Below are 17370 nucleotides of genomic sequence, written 5' to 3' on the forward strand. Positions count from 1 at the left end.
TTGGGTATCTTCAGGTTGTTTAAAACTTCCCCCTCCCCCTCACCCAAGAGTCTTAAAGAAATATCTGACTTGAAATTAATTTTCAATCCCATAATGGCTGACATTTGTTGCATACTAGAACCACATTTTGTTGGTTCAAATATAAAGCTATTTCTGTACAAGTGTCAAAATATTGCCTTGAGCTGCTCTGATTTAAGTCATTTTTATCACTGTATGGCCCCAAAACATTCTTGCTAGGGAAGATGTGGATACACAGCATCTTTTTAATATTTTTGAATTTTTTTCCCTAAAGGAAGGTGTATTGAGTAGTTTCTGATTATTTAAACTAGTACCATATAATTCAACTTTTTACTTACTATGCTGATGCTACTCAAGTTTATTTTTGGATAAGTGAAACTATCAGTTGCCAAAAGGCAATTAAAATAAAAAAAAACTCAAAGAGAAGACTTTAGAGAATTTTTAGCAGACAGCTGCTTAAGGTTGATATATTGCCCAGCTTTCCTGCAACAACTTCTTCCTATAGAAGAAAAGAAATCTAGTTAGATGTTCATTACACATGAGATTTCAATATAGAATTTTCTTCAGTACGTGTATCAGAGGGGTAGCTGTGTTAGTCTGGATCTGTAAAATCAGCAGAGTGTCCTGTGGCACCTTATAGACTCTCAGATGTATTGGAACATGAGCTTTCCTGGGTGATGACCCACTTTGTCGGTCCGAAGGTGCCACAGGACTCTTTGCTGCTGCTTCAGTACATGGTGTTCTTATCCCTTCCCAAACCACCATAGTTATTCTCCATCATATGTGGGAAGTAAAGATGGACTTGCGAACTGGGTAACTAAGTCCAGCACACATTTAAAAATAACAATCTAGTTTTCCAATTCTGTACCCCTCCTCCCAAACAATCACAAATATGCCAAACTGAAGTTGAAGACACTTATGTAAAATTAATTACACTTGAGGCATATCTTGGTATGCTCTCCTCTTCCCAAATGTGTGCCTGGGATAGGGGGAACTTGTACAGGCTCAAAATAGGTATTAGGCTCCTACAAAAGTGTCCAGGCTGACTTGCTTGGCAGTCCACCGCTATGGCTTCTGATCCCTGGCTGTAAACTGGACTCTAGCTCTGGAATCCTAATTTCCTGCTGCCTACATCTATGGAACATGGCAGAGACTGCACTGTAACTCAAATAACTTGCCTTTGTAGACAGCAAGAGGCAGTACAGGCAGGTTCTACAGGACAGAGATGGGGGAAACAATGCTGGTCATCTGCATGCAGCAAAATGTCAAATTCGGTGCAGAAATGCTCAATTCTTTGGAAAAATGCCAATTTGCATAGCCTTGATAGCAAGAGTCCATAAGGTTTTGAAATGAATGGAGGAAATTAATTCCTCTAATTGTATCAGGTGCTAAGCAGGCAGGTGACACTGCACTGGTTATACTTAGTTCATATTTTCAAGGTTCTCTCTGTTCTCGTAATTTAAATGCTGAGATTCTGGAGCGCAACTCCAGAATCTCAGCATCCAGCTACCCAGCCAGTGAATTTGCTGCATTGACCTGATTAAAATGTTGGTCCAAACCACACAAATTTTATTGGCTCAGTTGCTGGTGTACTGGTTGTTCTAATCTTTTTAAAAAGAAAAAAAATTAAATTACCAGGCTTCCTATAAAATACAGTAGTAGTTTTAAGTAGATAATACTGAGGCTTTACATACATGTATTGACTGAGTATACCACCCTCTATGGTTAATTATAACTGAAAGGTTTATCACTGCAGTCAAACACAGATGCTTGTGTGTATAGGTGGAGATTACCAGCACTACTCTGTATCCCCAGAATATTCATCCAAGCTGCAGATAGTTATTCTGATCAATTCCCTGTGGTATTGATTTGATATTTGGGATATTTTCCCAAATAAATGTCAGCTGGTTTAAAAAAAAAATTAATGCAAGTGTCATTTCCACATACAGCTTTCAAGGAGACTGCTTTCAGAAATGACAAGAAAATCACTGCTGCTCTGCAGTTGGTACAAATAGCCTTTAGAGCGAATAGTGGCACCAATAGCAAAATATCTGATCTACTCGTGGAAATATGATCACTTTTTCAGAACTGTGAACTTTTTTGCTAGTGCTCCCCAGGATACTCCATAAACTAGAACATTATATTTTTAAACTTTTCCCCAGTTTATCACTACTTGTTTATTATCCATCTCACAGGGAAAACTAAATGTAATCCAATCACTTCTAGTTTAAATTTGACTTTCTAGTGACATTTTTATTCTTTAACATAATTAAAAGGTATGAACATAAGGTGATGAGTGCCTGATATTCAAACTGAAGTCGAGTAGCTGTGACTATTGAGTACTTTGTAGATTTAAGACCTGATTTAAAAAGTAATATTCAAAAGCATAATGATATTTTTAGAAACCGCTTAATACAAAATTCATGCAATTACAATTAGCTACAAATCTCTTTTCCACATAAAGCCAAAGGGTAAAAATGTCACTTTACTTACACTTCTTTCTTGAATATTTCCAGTGTGATAGTTGCATCTTCTTCATAAGGCAAATCCTGAGTACTTAACCCCAAGCTTTTAAGAGCTACAAAGGTTTTTAAAAAAGAGAATCCTTTTAAACCTTGCAGTGCAAACCTACAGAAGTCTAGTTTTACATCCACAAATTCTGACCCAGTGCTGCTGCTACCCTAGAGCTGCTCTGGGTAAGCAGTGCTGGGCTGGAGCCTGCACCCCAACCCCCTACCCTGAGCCCCCGCCGCACTCCTCCTGCACCTCACACTCCTGCCGCACCCTGCATCCCAACAACCCCCTGCCCTGAGCCCCCTCTGCCCCAGCCCTACATTCATGGCCCTGTACGCAATTCCCTCCCCTGCCCCCGAGATCTGGCCCTTAGGCCAAAACATTTGCCCACCGCTATCTGGCTGGTAAACAAAATATAACTTTTTAAAGTTGCCAGCTCTACTGTAGATTATTTTCAGATCTTATTGGTCAAATATTGTGTACAAAAGCTTGGGGGGGGGAGGAAGCAGAGGGGTGTCTCATTTTGCGTAATAAAAAAAGTTTTGCAACAAGTAAATTGTTTTTCTATCAATGCTAATTTCTGATGGGTTGAGAAATTTCTTTAATGAAACTCTCACATTCTTTTGAGCAACAACTTGCATATTATAGCTTAAATGTTCTCTGCTGTATTAAAGTTCTCATCTGTAAATAAATAAAAAATCCATCTTAATTAAAAAATGCTAAGCAAGGAAGACAAACCTCCTTTGTACTGCACTAAGGTTATATAGCCTTGACTTGTAGTGTCCAGCATTTCAAACATAGCATCCAAATTTGATTCATCCACAAGATAAGGATATTCCACATCAGTTAGTTTTGCAAACTTCACTCTTTCCAGTGCATGTATCAAAAACTCTCTTGGTCTTTCTGTAAAAGAATAAAGTTAACAAATCTTGTTGCTAGTATACATTTTTTAAACTGGGTTTACTAATTCTTACCATTAAATGCAAAAACAGTGAACTATAGTACAGTAGGATTAATTCCGTTTTTACCTCTACTGTACTAGCAGTGTAACTTTACATTTATTTTTCCACTGGTGTATATTCAGTGATGTAGTTATCAGTTAATTCTTCAACCCTATAATTAATGCAAAATATTCTGGAAATATAAAGTTTGACAATCTCAAGGAAATATAAATTATGACAAAACCATTGTACTGTGAATCTGACATGAGACTTGAACTTGCCTGATGGTGCACAATGCTAACAGAATAGGAAGGGGCTGCTGTTCTATTAGAGGTTATCTTCCATTGGTTGCTGTGTTCAATTATAACTGGGAGAGATTGCACTTTTTAAGATGCAGTAGCAGTTAATGAAATGGGTGAGGAACAAACAAGTGTTCATATACTATACTGCTGAGTGATCTAGATTAATTACCTATAAATCAACTGCTGGTTGTCAACCACAGTTCCACCTCTCAGTAAAACAGATTCTAATATCCAAGGCTCATGTGAGCAATTGTGTGTTAGCTGCCACATTTGATTAAAGGCCCTGAATTTAATGCATTACATTGTAAAATTCTTTGACACCTTGATTGAAATCCTGGCCCCAATTAAGTCCATGGCAAAAAATTCCCATTTATGTTCAGTGGGGCCAAATTTTCACCATTTGAGTATAAAAAGGTGTTACATTACTTTACATACTAAATAGAATTTGATTTTAACAGTTGGCCTATAGACTATATTAGCTTTATCACTAGAAAGATATGGCTATTTGTATTTTGTATACACACTAGCAACTAAGAAAAAAAAATGAAGTTTTGAAATATTTAACTATCAATCACTTCATTCTGAAGCTTACTTTGTTACTTTATAAACATATACTGACTGTCCCCTAGAGCAGGGGTGGGCAGACTACAGCCTGTGGGACTGCCACCTGTGGGCCCCCCGCTGCTCCTGGAAGTGGCTGGCACTACTACCTCCCAGTGGTCCCTGGGGGTGACAGGGGCCTCTGTGTAGTACCTTCACCTGCAGGCACTGCCCTCCTCCCCCCACAGCTCCCATTGGCTGGGAATGGGGAGCCATGGCCAATGGGAGCTTTGGGGGAGTTACCTGCAGGCAAGGGCAGCACGCGAAGCCCTCTTCTCCTCCTCCCTCCCTTGCAGGAGCCACAGGGACAAGTGGAGTGGGGGGCCAGGGAGCCTGTCTTAGCCCTGCTGTGTGCTGCTGTCACCCCTGAGCCCCTCTAGGTAAGCAGGGCGAGGCTGGAGCCTGCAACCTGAATCCCTGCTGCCCCCCAACCCCCTGCCCTGAGCTCCTTCATACACCCCACACCCCTCCTGTGCCTTGAGCCCCTTCCTGCACACCGTACCCCCTCCCATACACCGCACTCCAACCCCCAGCCCTACATTCATGGCCCTGTTCGCAATTCCTCCACCTCGATATGGCCCTCAGGCCAAAAAGTTTGCCCACCCCTGCCCTACAGCCTTGCAAAAGGGCAGTTGGGCAAACTGCTGGCTTATAACCAAGGCCTTATGTACGCTTTATGGCACTTTAGACATAAGTTACATGCCAAAGCCCTCAGAATTATTTAGCAGCAAAATACTGAATTCTGCAGCAAAGTGAATGACTTTATAAGCACTTAACCTTCAGTTTTAATGAATTATAAAAAAGAAATGTGAAAATGTATCACTACTGTCGATAATAAAATTTGAACCATATCAGATTCCTGCATAACTCAGGCATGACAGTCTTTGGAAAAATTATAATGTACATATAATAAGCTCTTCTCTCAATTAAATGGTATCTTAAATTGCCCATTAACGATTCTTGTTAAATTTACAGCTAAGGTACTGGTATCTTAGAGGAAGTAATGCAATTAAAAAAAACTATTTACAATAGTTTAATAGAAGTTGTGTGGAACCTTAAATCTGCTAAGGGTACGGCTGCACTTCACACCACTTGTGGCAACATGTAGACGGGTTGGCAACCTTTCAGAAGTGGTGTGCTGAGTCTTCATTTATTCACGCCGATTTAAGGTTGTGTGTGTCAGTAACACATTTTAATGTTTTTAGAAGGTCTCTTTCTATATGTCTATAATATATAACTAAACTATTGTATGTATAGTAACTAAAGTTTTTAAAATGTTCAAGAAGCTTCATTTAAAATTAAATTAAAACGCAGAGCTCTCCAGACCAGTGGCCAGGACCCGGGCAGTGTTAGTGACACTGAAAAATCATCTCATGTGCCACCTTTGGCACGCATGCCATAGGTTGCCTACCCCTGATGTAGACTATATGGAGTTATATGCCACAAGAAGAAGCAACTTGCATCCACACTGTAGCGTGTAGCTACATGCAGCAGTGAAAGGTTCATGCAGGGGGGAGGCAATGGGGAACGGTGTCAGTACCTAGGCTATTAGGTTTAGAGCAATTGTATAAATATTATTCAGCCTTTAGGTTGAAGAATGGAATTTATGGTTAATTACAGTCTAGTGATATCCTGCATCAACAACTGATAAACATGCACTAGGCGGGATGCAGTAAATAATGTACAACAAATCACATTGAACAACTACTTGCATGTGGACAAGCACGAGCTAGTCATTTTCATTATAGTTCTGCCTGGGGGCCCCACCTAAGGCCCCGGTGCTAGGTGCTGTACAACTGAATAATACAACGCCATTTGCCTAGAAATCTGTGTGTACGACAAGCTGCAACCACAGGCGGCAGGTTATATACATTTGTAGTGCTCGGGCTCCAGGAATATTCAGGGCTGGGTGCCCTGCTCCAGCAATAGTTGGAGCTGGCTTTTCCTGCTGCGGGAGCAGGTCCCAGCCCCCGCCTGCCACCCCTCCCCCTAACCCCCCCCCCCCGCGCGTATCCTTGCCTGACAAAAAGGAGCGCACGCCTCTCCCCTGCCTGCTCATGCTGTCGGAGCAGAGCGATTCCGGGCAGAACTGCTGTCTGCTGCTCCAGGGTCCTAGTGCCTGGCTTCTACTAATGCTAAGGCAGGCTGCCCTTACCCTGCCCCAAGCCTCTCCAATGCCCCAAACCCTCAGCCCCAGCCCTGAGCGCCCCTGCATCATGAACCCCTCATCCCCTGCACCCCAACCCTCTGCCCTAGCCCTGAGCTCCCTCCTGCATTATGAACTCTTTAGCACCAGCCAGAGCCCTCATCCCCCTGCACCCTAATCCTCAGCCCCCTCCTGCATCATGAATCCCTCATCCTCAGCCCCCACCCCTGCACTCCAACTCCCAGAGGGTGCACCCCCCCCACCCCGTCCAAGCCCCCTCCCAGAGCCTTAGGCAGTTGGGGGGGGGGGACGGGTTCTGGGCACCACCAAAATTTCTACAAACGTGCCACCCCTGCCTGCAACAGATGCATTGAACAGGGTGGGGCAAGACGTGATGCAGGACTATTAGCGCACGTGAGGTTCCTACACACCCAGCGGCCGCATCAGCTCCAGCGGCGATGGCAGCATCCTGCAGGCATCAGGAGGGGCACGAGCGCTCCGCCGCGCTGGCTTTGCCCAGCTGCAGGGGATGAGTCCGGAGGCCAGGAGAGGCAGCTTGCGCCGCTCACGCCTCGGCGGCCCTTACGGCCATAAATCCGGGCCTGTCGTAACCACGGGTGGCCCGGGGGGGGGCACCAAAGATTTCCCCTCCCCTCCACTCCCGACCCCCCCACGCGGTAGGCGCGCAAAGCCGCACAGCCCGCGCACGGCGCTGCAGCCGGCTGTGCATGGGTCTAGCTGGCCCGGTGCCGAGCCCAGTCACGCGTCCCCGGCGGACCTGGGTCCCTGCTGGGAGCGGCGCATTATGGCGCCCCGCTCCCTCCTGCCAGGGGCTCAGCGCCCCGTCAGCCTCCCGCGGGCGCCGCCGTACCGGGCCGGTGGTAGAGCAGCAGCGCGCTCAGGTTGTGCAGCAGCTCCGGGATCTTGTAGCGCTCCAGGTACTCCCGGCCCCGCTGCTCGCCCGCCGCCATCCCGTGTTGCTAGGAGACCGACCACGCGGCCACACCTCCACCACGTGACCCGCCCGGGGTGGGCGCGCAGGCCCCGCCCCCGCGATGGGAGCGTCCAGTCCCTGAGACCCAACCAAACGCCGCCTGGCGGAAGGCGCTGCTGCGGCCCCGGGCCTGCCGGGAGGGAAGTGGCTGCGCGCGAGCTGGGCAGGCCCCGCCCCCTGCTGCTGCTGCGCCGTCAGGGTTCCCGTCTCGTGCGAGCAGCTCTTAGCTGCAGGAATGTGTTACTTGGGGGCTCTGAGCATGCTCAGTAACAGCTGCTGAAGTCACTGCCCTTCCTTGGCATCTAGTGCTGCAAACTGAGCTTTACAGGGGATAAAAAGGGGCAAAGGGGGCAAATCGGAGCGGGGAGGGGCGGCGGAGGGGGCAGAAATTGAGAAAAGTATATGGCTCAATATTATTAGTGCTATGTTGACAGCTTCTCACTGTTACCTCCTGGGGTCTTTAATCATGCACCCTCCCACTGAAGTGACTTGGTCAGCTACAGGTTGTGAAATTTGGCATTGAGATTTTTAAAAGGATGACTGCTGCTCTCCTCTGCTGCCCAATCTAGAGCGCTGCTTCAGCTCCATATTTCAGTTAGTCTGATCTCTGCTATGCCTAAACAAACGTGTGAAATGTGGATGACTCAGGGAACCCTCTCTTCACATACAGAATCAATTATCACAACCAGGAATAAGGAACAGGATGTTCCAGTTAAACCTAGGGATGAATGTCTTCGTAAACAGCGTGACAGGGAAGATCAAAACTGAAACAGTCTCTCTGTTCCCCCAAAATATGAACTAGGAAAAAGATGCTTAAGAGTAAGATTAAAAAACAAAAGAAACTGAGTATAGCTCTGGAAGGAATAAGCAAGAGTGGAAAGATGCACCAGCTGGCCCCCAAATCAGACACAGACACTAGTGATTACTGGGCATGTGGGATAAAAGCCTATTATTACTCTGTTCTAGACCTATCTGTATTGAATCCATTGCCAACCCTAGTATATCGTGTTAGAGCACTAAAGATCTCTGAATTAGTCTGATAAAGGAATACAGTCAGAAAGCAGGCTTTAGAAACTACTGAGGCAACCCACCTTCTTCATGACTGTATTCTGCAGAATTCTCTACCTATCATCATACCTGCCAGCAGTCATTACAGGTTTTTAACACCTGAACCCAGTGGCTGGTGTCCTGGCATGTATATCTACACTGCAATTAAAAATCCATGGCTGGCCTGTGCCAGCTGATTCACGCTTGTGGGACTTGGGCTAATGGGCTGTTTAATTGCAGTACAGACGTTCGAGCTGGAGCTGGTGCCCAGGCTCTAGGATCTTGCAAGGTGGCAGTGTCCCAAAGCCCAGGCTGCATCCCGAGCCCAAATGTCTACACCACAGTTAAACAGCCCCTTAGCCAGCTGCTGGTGTCCAAGTGCAGTGTAGAAGACATACCTGCTGAGAGCTGCCTCTTCCTCCCAGAAGCAAGAAGGGGATACTAGGGCCACTTTAATCCTTGACTTCCCTTCCCCTTTCAGTAAAATTAGCAGTTCAGGCTTTGCAGAGAAGTTGCACATTGTTTTCTGGGAGGAGGGGAGGAAACCTGGGAACAAAGCAGCTCCTGAGGGGCAGGGAAATGCACATAACTACAGTAATAAGAGGAGAACAAGGATGAACAGAGGGCTGGAGAATATGGGGGCAGAGGGGAAACTTCAGAGAGGGTAATATGGAAGGGCAGAGAGGGAGACCATGAGGAGCAAGAAGCCAGAGGGAAAAGGGAACATGTATGTAAGGGACAGGAACAGGAAGGGAGGCCAATGTTTGGTGAGGAAATGGAGAAGGGGAAAAAAAAAATAAAAAAAGAAGTTTCCCCCACCCCAGCAGTTAGGAGAAAGCCAGAGGAGACACTCATCTTTGTTGGTACAGTTAAGGTAGAATTTTAAATCTAAATTATTACACACAAATTGGGGGGCGAGGGGGACACTTTCATGGGGAAAACCTAAATGCTCCAAAATGACAAAGCAGAGGAAACCCCAAGGTGATTTATTATTTTAATTTGTAATTTTTAATTATGATTTTTGGGGAGTAGAGTTTATAATTTTGAATGCTTAGGTTGGCAATGCCTTATACGGCGGTTCATTATCCCTACTCATCACCATAGGATTTGATGTGTATGAGCCAGGGAAGCGGGATTGTTGAGGGAGGTTTGCGAGAAGCTTGTACAGCAAACTATTATGAGAGAAGCCAAACATTGGGTGAGTTGGGAAAAAAGGATTTAACAAAGTTTCATGGCTGCACAATGTGTGGAATATGGAGATGCTTGTGGCTAAGAGTTTGTCAGCAGCTCCAGGATAAAGTGTATTTTCAGTGATTTAGAGTGTCTTGCTGTTGGAAACTGAATTTGGCTGAAAGTTAGTATACAACCTATCAATGAAGCTGAACTTTGTCACTTCACATTTTTAATCTCTTAGTGATGCATGAGCCTAAACTGCCCAGGGATTTAAAAGGTGTAACTGAGAAGGATAGTGGCTTGAGGGCTGAGGCTGGACACACTGCAGGTGCTCGCTTGATTCGGAAGTAGGTTCATGAAATAGCATTTCCTAAATCAGGGTGCAGGAGCCAGACTAGTCCCAGGGGACATGGGGAAGAGGAGAGGAGCAATTGTACTGAGAAAGCTGCACGTCTCCAAATCTGTCTTGCCCCTACCTGGGGACTCCTTTTAATACCGACTGCTTTTTGTCTCTGCTTCTGCTGAGTGCCTTGCTAGCTCTTAGGCCAGGTCTACAATATAGAGACATATTGCTGTGAAAAATTCACACCCTGGAGCAACGTAGTTATGCTAACCTACCTCCTGGTGTAGATGGTGCTATGTCAGTGGGAGTGCTTCTCCTGTTGACATAGCTACCGTCTCTTGCTGCTGTGGATTAACTATGACGACAGGAGAATCTCACCTGTTGGCACAGAGTGTCTTCAATTAAATGCTACAGTGGCACAGCAGCACTGATGCAGCATTTTAGGCACAGACCTGCCCTTAGAGAAGCTGACTGAGGAAATATCTTTTGTTGGTGAAAGAGAGATGCTTTTGAGTTTACACAGCGTTCTTCAGCTCTGGCAAAATATTAAGTGTCACAGCTAAATACAAGGTAAAACAGATTGTTTAGTATAAGTAGTTAACACCTATGTGAACTCCTCTGGGAATTCTGACCAAAAAAAAATTCTGTGCACAATATTTTAAAATTCTGCAAAATTCTGTATATTTTATTGGTCAAAATAACACAATATAATCACTCCTGTTTCAATTATCTTGGTAATTCATTTCAAAATACCTATCAGCCAGTATGTCTGTAACAATACAAACAAGAAAAAGATTCAGGATTTTTTTTTTGACAAATAGATTCCTTACTAGGTGTATTAATACAGAGTTTTGAGTAATTCATTTAAACTGCAATACAGAAACATATTTCTTGCACCCATCAGAAGTGGTGCAAAAACTTGGGGGAGTCAGAAGTAACGGAGGAGCTGAGGGAGGAAGGAGCCTGGGAGGGAACCTGAAGGGTTGTTGGGTGTGGGCGGGAGAAATATGGAACAGGGTAGCCTCCCCTGCAGGCCCTGGCTGACCTCTAGCTTTTATCATTCAGTCAGGCACATCTGCCCCTATCTGTGTGTATCCCTGCAGCATACCTCCCACCTTCCATGAGTCCCCACACTGCCCTCCTACCTGTGTCCCTGCAGCCTCCCCTCCCCCGTTCCCATATGGCCCTCCAGCCTATCTACCCACATCCCCATGTGTCTCTGCAGCTCTGTCCCCATGTGGCCCTGCAGCCCCTCCTATTCAGCCATTGGCTCAATGCTGTTATCCCACTAGCTTCTGAGCCCACGCCACAGTCTGTCCCCACCACACGAGTCCTTCTGAACCCCACTCTGTGACCCACCCAATAGCCCCATTCTGTCTGTTCTGTGCCTCCTCACCTGGCCCTGCTGTGAGGAATGCAGACTCTCCCCATCCCTCTCTGCTGGCTGGCTGCTCTCTCTTCTGGTGCCACAGCAGCCCCAGGTTGGTGAAAAGTGTAACTGCAGTGCCTCTTCAGCAGAATCTATATTCTGCAGAGAAAAAAATATTGGAGTGGGGGGACGACATGAATTCTGCATGTGCACAGTGATGCCTAATTCCCCCAGGAGTAACATATTGTAAGAGACCATTCAAGGTAAAGTAGCCAGTTAACACTGCAGTCATAAGACAAAAAAGGGGGTTAGTGGGTTACAGATTACAGTGTCTTTATTAAATCCATTATTTTTAGTGTCTAGTAAAGTTACGAATTTAAGCTCCCAGGCTCCTGTTTTGAAGATGTTGTGCTGGCTTCCTTTGAAGATGAGGACAGAGGTCAGATATGGAACAATCACTTTGTGAAAAGTGTTAGCACTTGATTAATTATTATCAGATATTATGCCAATATTTTATTTACTGTTTTGGGGTGAGAGGAAAACATAGGCAACAGGATGTGTTACTTTCTGCCCCAAAACTCAGTCTCTCAAACTGGCCAGTTCCTTGTTGGACAAAAACCCGATAATTTCCAGTTCCCTCCTGGGTAAAAACCCTGGCTAATTTCCAGTGTCTAGGTGAGACTGTCAGGGGTTGCTTTGCTGAGGGCAAGGGAGGATTTGATTGCCATTAGGAGAAGGGCTGGAGAGGGGTTATGATTAGCAGGCAAGGACTGTAGCTTGCTAATGTTATGTTTTAGTCACTAGAAAATGTGTTATTTTTGTTTTGTTTGTAACCATCCCTGTCTCTCTTTTTCTCTTGCTTGGTATCACAAATCTATGTTGTTTATTAATAAACTTATTTTTGTTTTATTATAAATTCGTCCCAGTGCTGTTAAATAAGGCATTCATCCTCAGTTGAACCAGCAAGCTGGTGTGTATTCTGTCTCTTTGGAGACAATGGACCTACTAATTTCTGAGTGTGTCCAGTCACAGGGACTGGACATTGCAGAGAGATGTCTCTAGGGAACTTGGAAACGGGTTCACTGCATTTTACCTGAAAGGTAAGGTTTAGACTGGCAAATTCTTGAGGAGTTTGTTAGTGAGGCCGACCGACTGGTGTGGCAGGGAGCTGTCACAGTTTAAGCTCTGCCAAAGCTCTCACCTGCTGAGGCAGAGGGGTAACAGGTTTACGGTTTTGGGCACCTCAGAAACGCATCACAGAACCCCGTTAGTCCAACTGGCTGGTTCTCCGCACTGGAGTTAATCTTACCCTGTGAAATGAAGAAAAGTACAATTTCAAAATATATACACATTTGTTTTTAAAGTTAAATAATGACACTGCACATTTTTTCTTACAAACATATAAATTATTTTATTTACAAAGCCATGTTACAAAAAAAAATAATAATAAAGCAAAAAACAAAAAATACAATCGCTCACTAGAGAATATCTCCAGGCCCGGTGTTGAACCATGGCAGTATCAATCAGATACATGTTTGTTCTGTTTTTCCTTTTTTAAAACTGTAAGCCATAGAATTTACTATTTACACCTACTTTAGACATTTATTCTGCTTACAATTATCACAAGCATGGAATGAATTCTATTTGATACTGCTAACAGAGAAAGGTGCAGGACAAAGAATGAAAATACTTAGTGTTACAAAATATGGACTGTAAAAAAGAAATTGACTGTACAAGTATGGCATTATTTTTTTAGAATGATTGGACATGCTTTCTTCAAAAATTTTCTGGAAAAATTTCTAAAATCTGAAGTAGGAAAGCACAATATAGCAGGTGCAAATTCATTTCTGTGCAACAACAGTTATTTAATATACCCCATGACTGACCAGCTATGCAAAACCCACAGAGTTTTGTTAAAGTGCCATGGGTCAACAGCATAACAAAATATAAGGTGTAAATAGAAAAATTTCATTTTTTTTCTTTTTTTAAAACAATAGATCACTGAGAATCAGCAATAATAGAATATGCTGTATAAACTATTCTCTACAAAGGTCGATCAGCACTATTTACAATTGTTACATCAATACAAAAGAAGGCATACAAGTTATCCAAGTCGCTTTTTTAATTTTTTTTATGGCTGACAGGCCTATGCATTGCGTATGTGTAACAACCAAAGCTTCTGAGCCTAGATTGCTGGAAACAAATCACAAGATCTTCAGGCAAATGAGGGAGAAAAAGAACTGCAAGTGAATGCTACACTAATGATGCATTATAGGCTGGTCCAGTTTATATCCATTTTTAAAAAGGTTTATTTCCATTTCACTTTTCAGGCTGAAGTTTTAAATACATATAAAATCAAATAATGCTTCTTTAATGAAGGGAGAAATACCATGGGTTTTCACTTGATACTTAGCTTTCACCAAATGCTGTCAGGCCTAAGCCAGTTGAAAACAAATTTAAGCAGCATTCAAAGGTTAGTCTTCATGTTCCAGCTTTCCAATTAAAAGATGCATGTAAAGAGCTAAACATTCTTAAAACTACTGAATTACTCCTTCAGTTACTGACAAGCATTATTTCTCAGAAGCAGCCACTGAATCCCACAAGTACTGTTTTTCCTCTGGAAGCAGAGGGACACTTCATCAATTACAGAGGGTAACTTTGTTACTAAGATTTTTAAATTCCTGCAGTTTTACAACTCAAAATAAATTAAAAAACAAACATAGTTCTGCTTCTAAAACTGAACAAGACAAAAACTGTGCAAAAATAACAAAGATATGTACACATTTTTCAGTCTGAAGAAATGTTCAATAAAAACATAATTCAAAGAACATTTTAAAAATATAAACATTGTTTAAACTTTCCTACATTTCATACTGTTTCTGAAACTATTCCGGTCAGCTAGCTCCGAAATACAGTAAAACATAAATTATTACAAAATTAACACTATAAAAAATTACTTTAAGAATATCTTCTAAACTTTTTTCAAAGGGGCTAGCCTCGTTTACAATTCCTTAAACATTTTATAATTCTTAAAATCTGCCTTAAGCCTTCTTTTTTAAAAAAAGAAAAAAGTAATCTCCTTACTATCTGCAGTCTCTCCTTCCCCCAAGATGTAAATAAACCAGCATGTAAGTGCACTTTTAACACTGTAGAAATAAAAATTAACTCCTCTGTACTAATGTTCCAGTACCTGGTATCAATTTTCTGATTATAAAATCTACATTTTATATAAAAAAATCAGTAATCCTATAAGAAACACTGTCAGTGCAATTCTATTGATGCAAACCAATTTGTTCAACTCCTGTCCTTGCAAACCCAAATTGTTTAATGAAGCAAACCAGTAGTATGATCTTAGGGGTCACAACTCCCACCACAATATGGGGAATTTTTATGTTGCGTTCCTACTAACTTTAGCAGGAGTTAGATGTGTAAATCCTCCATGCGTTGACTGGAGTACAGACTCCTTAAGAGCCTGATCCTGAGAGATGCTGAGCACTCAGAACTCCCAACTGAGTCAATGGGAGTTATGGGTGCTGAGCACACTCATCAAAATTAGTTCTTAAAGTTGCAATGCCCCAATTGTTACAAACTGCTGAGAAATGCACTAGGTAATATTTAGACAAGCATAAATCCAGAGATTACTGTAGTTTGTAATTAATGACAACAATTTTGGGGGACAATTTAAAATCCAAGCCATGAATTAGATTATTTTGGAATGTCCACTGTTACTGTTGCAAGAAACAAAGGGAGCAAAGCAACATTAACAGCTTGAGAAGGCATGAAACAGAACAAAGCAGAATGCACAGATCAGTGGCAAATACAAGCGATAAACTAAACAATCTACTATTATAGCAGTTTTCTGTAAATTTCGTTTAGAACCACAAACTGATAAAAGGTTAAATCCACCTGCAGGACACAGAAAATAAAAACTCTGTGGTGTAGGGTTGCTGAGAGCTAGAGATTATAGGCTGCTTCCTTTTCCTTGCTATGGAAGAGTCCTTATCCTACCAGTCCGATTTGATGTTTTCTAAAAGAGAAACCAGAGCCAGTTTCAAAACCATGAAACATTTCCCAGTACATGTGCTTGTTCATTCAGTACTGTAACAACTTTAATAATGCACCTGCAAAGGCTAGAAAAGGAATTTGTTTTTCTTAAATCTCATAACAAATAAAGTTTAATCCCTTTTGAGAAATACATTCTCTTTTTCTAAGAAATAAATAAACTCATTACATTAGACTCCAATGAAAAGAAGCTGTATCAAATATGCTGTTTGTTTCTTGTTGAGACTGTGTGTAGGGCTTAAAAAAAGAGGTTCAGTGATACACTGACTTAATGAACACAAGAATCAGGGCAAATCTGAAATAACAAAAACAGGAGGCAGTTCTAAATAATCTTTTCCTTATACATCACATCTCCACTAGCCTGAGGCAGAAAAACTATTGTAATCCCAAATGACATACAATGCATTGTCACCTCTTACTACAGTGATCTGGTTATACATATTTAAAAAACATAATACGAGGGCTTGAAATATTAAAACAGTCAGGTACCTACAAATATTACAAAGACAAAAAAATGATTAATTATAAATCTAATGCAGGGATGGATGTTATGGCCAGTAATTCTGGGGAAGTCTGCTTTTAGTTCGCAGCTGACATCAACAGGTAAAAGACATTTTCATGTAAAGTCATCATTTTACCAGCTCCATTATGATTTATTAAAAACCACACAGTGCAGGCTACTGTGACAATATCCTGATTGCTGCAACTTGCACATACCAGATCAGTTTATGTAATTGACAAAAATCTTACAAAAAGAGACGTGGCCATGTAGCATAAGCCTAATATTTGACTTCCAGAGCACTCTGTTGCCAATTCATATGATCAGTATTAACCCCAATCATTCAAAAACCCTGAGCAGGGCTGGCTCTACAGTTTTCGCCGCCCCAAGCAGCACGCCAAATTGCTGCCCCGGGCGGCGGGGGCAGTCCGTGTGCCCCTAGGGCAGCAGGCGTGTTTCTGCGGCGACGGCAATTCGGCGGCAGCTTCTATGTTTAGCTGAAGCCGCCCCGGACAGCTAAACATAGAGGCTGCTGCTGAATTGCCACGGAAACGTGCCTGCTGCCCTAGGGGCGCACGGACTGCCCCCGCCGCCCGGGGCAGCAATTTGGCGCGCTGCTTGGGGGCAAAACAACAGGGACTTGCCTCCCCTTGCAGAATGCCGCCCCAAGCACCAGCTTGGAATGCTGGTGCCTGGAGCCGGCCTTGACCCTGAGTCAGGCCCCACTAAATCATGACATTTAAAAACAACAATATATTTTGGTTTTTTTGCATTTAGGGTTCATGTTTTCAAGCTTCAAATATTGCAATGCTTGATAAAACGGCAAGAGCTGGCCACAGTGCAATAGCTTCTGCTTATGTACAACTGCCACAGAATCAATGTTTTGTACTCTTGGCTTCTCACTGGTGGATCCAGTACAGCAGTTAACTAACAAGCCTTATTCCTGGGGTTGTGTATAGATGATGCAGCTGAAAGAACAAAACAGGAATTGCCCCTTAAATCAACCAAACATCTGTATTACGCCTTGTAACAGCTTTCACCCCTGACTGCTGTTGGTATTTGGATGTCATTCTCTCAAAACAAAAAGCCAGTGTGCAAGGAGCGATTTTCCAGTGCATTTGTTTATTAATAGTACTTCTTCCTCCATGTACTTCCTCCTTTAAATCAGCAAGCAAGGAGAAATAAATTGTTTTATTTTAGGTCATATTTTGGCAGTTCATCTCTAAATGATGGTGATTCAGATTATTGTCAATAGGGGAAAATGATGCAAGCTATCAGCATTAGGACTATCACTATTCCTGCTGTTTGTTTCTCTCCTCCCTTGTCTACATGGGGAAAATTGACCAGCACTGACTGCTTTGT

General features: G+C 43.0%; 2 protein-coding genes across 17 annotated transcripts in view; both read right to left on the bottom strand.

Moving 5' to 3' along the window:
• Nucleotides 1-358: 358 nt before the first annotated feature.
• On the bottom strand, nucleotides 359-7541 carry EFCAB10 (EF-hand calcium binding domain 10). Of its 2 annotated transcripts, none has more exons than XM_050926198.1 (4): nucleotides 7393-7541; nucleotides 3271-3435; nucleotides 2512-2596; nucleotides 359-517 (listed from the first exon to the last, which is right to left on the bottom strand). In XM_050926198.1, exons 1-4 carry the CDS (start codon nucleotides 7490-7492, stop codon nucleotides 475-477), a joined length of 393 nt encoding a protein of 130 aa, XP_050782155.1. In that variant the 5' UTR covers nucleotides 7493-7541; the 3' UTR covers nucleotides 359-474. The 2 variants fall into 2 exon arrangements, with proteins under 2 accessions (XP_050782155.1, XP_050782164.1); XM_050926207.1 differs by lacking the exon at nucleotides 7393-7541 and adding an exon at nucleotides 6953-7147.
• Nucleotides 7542-10750: 3209 nt separating this feature from the next.
• ATXN7L1 (ataxin 7 like 1) overlaps nucleotides 10751-17370 on the bottom strand; it is a 197570-nt gene continuing 190950 nt past the window's right edge. For 9 of the 15 annotated variants that reach the window (XM_050925374.1, XM_050925333.1, XM_050925393.1 and 6 more), the window contains one exon: nucleotides 10751-12757. In XM_050925374.1, the coding sequence (XP_050781331.1) occupies nucleotides 12674-12757 (84 nt within the window). In that variant the 3' untranslated portion in view covers nucleotides 10751-12673. Of the gene's footprint in view, nucleotides 12758-12831; nucleotides 15475-16624; nucleotides 16977-17370 lie in introns of those variants that run through there. The other 6 variants (XM_050925382.1, XM_050925362.1, XR_007769808.1 and 3 more) reach the window with 5 other exon arrangements.

This window comes from Gopherus flavomarginatus, chromosome 1, assembly GCF_025201925.1.
Source record: "Gopherus flavomarginatus isolate rGopFla2 chromosome 1, rGopFla2.mat.asm, whole genome shotgun sequence".
Lineage (NCBI taxonomy): Eukaryota > Metazoa > Chordata > Testudines > Testudinidae > Gopherus > Gopherus flavomarginatus.

What these genes read in the sequence shown, in the direction of transcription:
- EFCAB10 (XM_050926198.1), bottom strand. Translation starts at nt 7,492, where the DNA reads ATGGCGGCGGGCGAGCAGCGGGGCCGGGAGTACCTGGAGCGCTACAAG. An exon ending in GCTGCTCTACCACCGGCCCG is followed by an intron (nt 3,436 to 7,392) that starts GTACGGCGGCGC and finishes ATTCTTTTACAG; the next exon opens with AAAGACCAAGAGAGTTTTTG. An exon ending in GAAATATTCAAGAAAGAAGT is followed by an intron (nt 518 to 2,511) that starts GTAAGTAAAGTG and finishes TTTCTTCTATAG; the next exon opens with GAAGAAGTTGTTGCAGGAAA.